Source organism: Anneissia japonica, unplaced genomic scaffold (genome assembly GCF_011630105.1).
Source record: "Anneissia japonica isolate Jap-2015-1 unplaced genomic scaffold, ASM1163010v1 scaffold287872_len80017_cov105, whole genome shotgun sequence".
Lineage (NCBI taxonomy): Eukaryota > Metazoa > Echinodermata > Crinoidea > Comatulida > Comatulidae > Anneissia > Anneissia japonica.
Genome location: NW_022695186.1, coordinates 31,767 through 34,616, shown reverse-complemented (window position 1 = coordinate 34,616; position 2,850 = coordinate 31,767). Strand labels below are relative to the sequence as shown.

At 37.5% G+C, this 2,850-nt stretch overlaps 1 protein-coding gene across 1 annotated transcript in view; it reads left to right on the top strand.

The window, feature by feature from the left end:
* The window catches only part of LOC117101387 (mucin-3A-like), a 53,971-nt gene that overhangs the window by 29,388 nt on the left and 21,733 nt on the right, over positions 1–2,850 (top strand). The window contains exon 12 of the mRNA XM_033241363.1: positions 2,195–2,320. Coding sequence (XP_033097254.1) covers positions 2,195–2,320 — 126 coding nt within the window. The remainder of the gene's footprint in view (positions 1–2,194; positions 2,321–2,850) is intronic.

The window sequence follows — 2,850 nt, the reverse complement described above, 5'->3', positions numbered from 1 at the left end:
TGTATGTATATTTATATATATATCTATAATATGTATATATATATACTTTTAAAAATATAAATATGTTCATTTAACTTGAAAAATGACTACTGTAATATTAAAGAAACATGGAAAAAAAAATATTGATCAAGCTCAAAACAGTTGCGGTTACCTAAATTGGAGTTTACAAAAACACAGAAAACAAATGAAAAAGGAAATATAGGGGAAAAGAGAGAAAGAACAAATTCAGAAACAATCCCATACATTGTCTTTCGTATTACAAAAATAATATTCAAGGAAAAAACAACAATGAAATACCAAGCCGGCAAACTTATTTTCATTGTTGTCAAAAATTAATATTAAATACAGAAATAACAAACAATCTGACCAAAATAAGCATGAATCAAACATTAACTATACAATAAATATTTTGTATGACTAACAAATATAATTATGCATCCCTTTAAAAGCATCTCCGATAGATTCGACCGGATTTGTAGGAATTATAATATCACCTCATCTATGAAACCATACCATCAACCCTGGAAAAACATATTTGTCCATTCTAAAGATAAGAGGGATGTTAACAACATATCAGCGTGCACTTTTACTTCCATCTGTGCATTTTCTTTCCATCCGTTTCGCTCTATTGATTTTTATTGATTCATGGAAAAAAAATCGTATGCAATTACTCAATTTGTTTATGTATGTAAACCCACATAAAAAAGTCATGAGAAAAATTTACCTGACCGTTTTCAAAAGGGAAAAACCTTGAATTTACACAGCTGTGAGTAGATGAATAATTATTTGTAATGACACATTTTATAGTTGCATATTGGGGCTACCCTGAATATTAACATTTCTTTTAAAAGACATGCACCTATTTTTGTTTTATTTGTTACTGAAAACTACCATGCTAGATAGTCAAAATTGACTTAATACAAACTCATATTCCTCAAATGTGCTGGGCTTCAGGACCATGACCCCCCTCTTCCAGATCCGCCATTGTGAATCACGAGAAAATTTAACTCGGTTGGGGACTGGATAAACATTCTCTTTCCCATCCTTCGCCTCCTTCCCTCTTTCATTTCTTGCATTTCTTTCCAATCATACAAAAATCTCATTATTGTATGTTTTGCCAAAAAGTGCCCCCCCCCCCCGGTTTCGCCGGCCTGTTAAACACTGTGGGTGAAAGTTTTTGCAAAAAAAATAGGGGGAGGGGCGTACGCCCCTTACATCTAATCCCCATTTTAATATTTAACAAAGGGCCCAGAAATCAATTAAGCCAATCAGCTGTTGAATGCATAGGACTCAAGTCACTCACCCCAATGGCAATAAATCGTGCTTTATTTAGACAGGGATCGTCTCAAAAATTCCATTCCAAGAAAATGTTTTTCTAGCTATTTTTTCACTAGACAACCGAGCAACATGAGTATAGGCTAGCCCGGAGCGGTTTTTTATTTTGTGATGCAAGGGGTGGGGGCGTCGCAGGCGCCCCCCCCCCCGAATATAAAAGTTCTATTGAATTAAAGTATATTGAATTAAAATGTTCTACCAGATTGAATGATCAAACTATCATCTGTTGAGAGAGATAACGTTACATGCCAATCTGTAATGTTGGTGAATGTCTAGGAGATCATCTCAATAGTTTAACACTCACTGCATGTGGAGAGCTGAAAACTAGCTACAGTGTACTTTTGGGCTGTGATACTTTCTGTGCAGGAATCGTCTCAAAATTCCGGTTTTTTTTTTTAACTTAAAGAAAATGTTTTTCTAGCTAATTTTTCACTAGAAAACCTTGCAACATGAGTATAAATAGGCTAGCCCGGAGCGGGTTTTTTTTTCGTGATATAAGGGGAAGGGATTTCCGCCTGCGCCTGCGACGCGCCCCCCCCCCCTAAATCAGCTCCTGCACATGGGCCATGATGCACATGGGATTGAGGTCTTAAACGTCTCATCCGAAAGACGGTGTGCTACCGTAAACTTGCATTTCAGCCCTCTAGCTGAAATACGGTACAAGGAGAGCAGCGATGGTAATTGAGACCAATAAATCTCGTATAATACCAGTTCCCAAGGCGAGTTCAGTTCTGACAATGACTATGTTGTAGAAAAGAATAAATATGCGTGTAAACGTTCATATTGTGTTTTAATGAACGTTATTATTCTAAACAAATGTTGTTATTACGTTTTTCTCATTATTTAACACTCTGGTTAGGTTGATATTTTGGACTACTGTCGGACTTATTAAGAGAAGTAATCTCAATGGTACAAGTCAGACAAACCTACTAAGTACTAACTATAATGGTCCCATCATGATCACACTTGATCAGGTTCAAAAAAGGTAGTATATTTTGTTTATATATATGAATAAAACTTTTTATTAGTTTATTTATATGTGACATGTTTTCCTGACAAAGTACCAAAATATTCGTTTTTGTAATGATGATGGTGATGATGACGACAAGAATAATTAAGAAAGCTATTAAGTTTAATGTTTTAGTACTATTAGCCCATTGACCGAGAACAACACATTAAAACTTCTTCAGTGTCTTTGCACAAATTGCTCAGTTCACACATTACTTTGTACATGTAGTTTTAATGTTAAAACTACTATACAACTATGGGTCGCAACGGGCCGGATGGCAAAAGGCTGGGTGGTAACGGGCCTACGGTGGCAACGGACTGGGTGGCAACGTTCCGGGTGGCAAAGGGCCTATGGTGCCAACAGGTCGGGTGGCAACGGGCCTAGGTGAAGGCCAGGTGGCAAAGGCCGGCTGGCAACTGGCCTAGGGCGGCAAAAGGCCGGATGGCTAAAGGCCGGGTGGCAAAATGCCTATGGTGGCAACGTGCCGGGTGGCAAAAGGCCTGTCT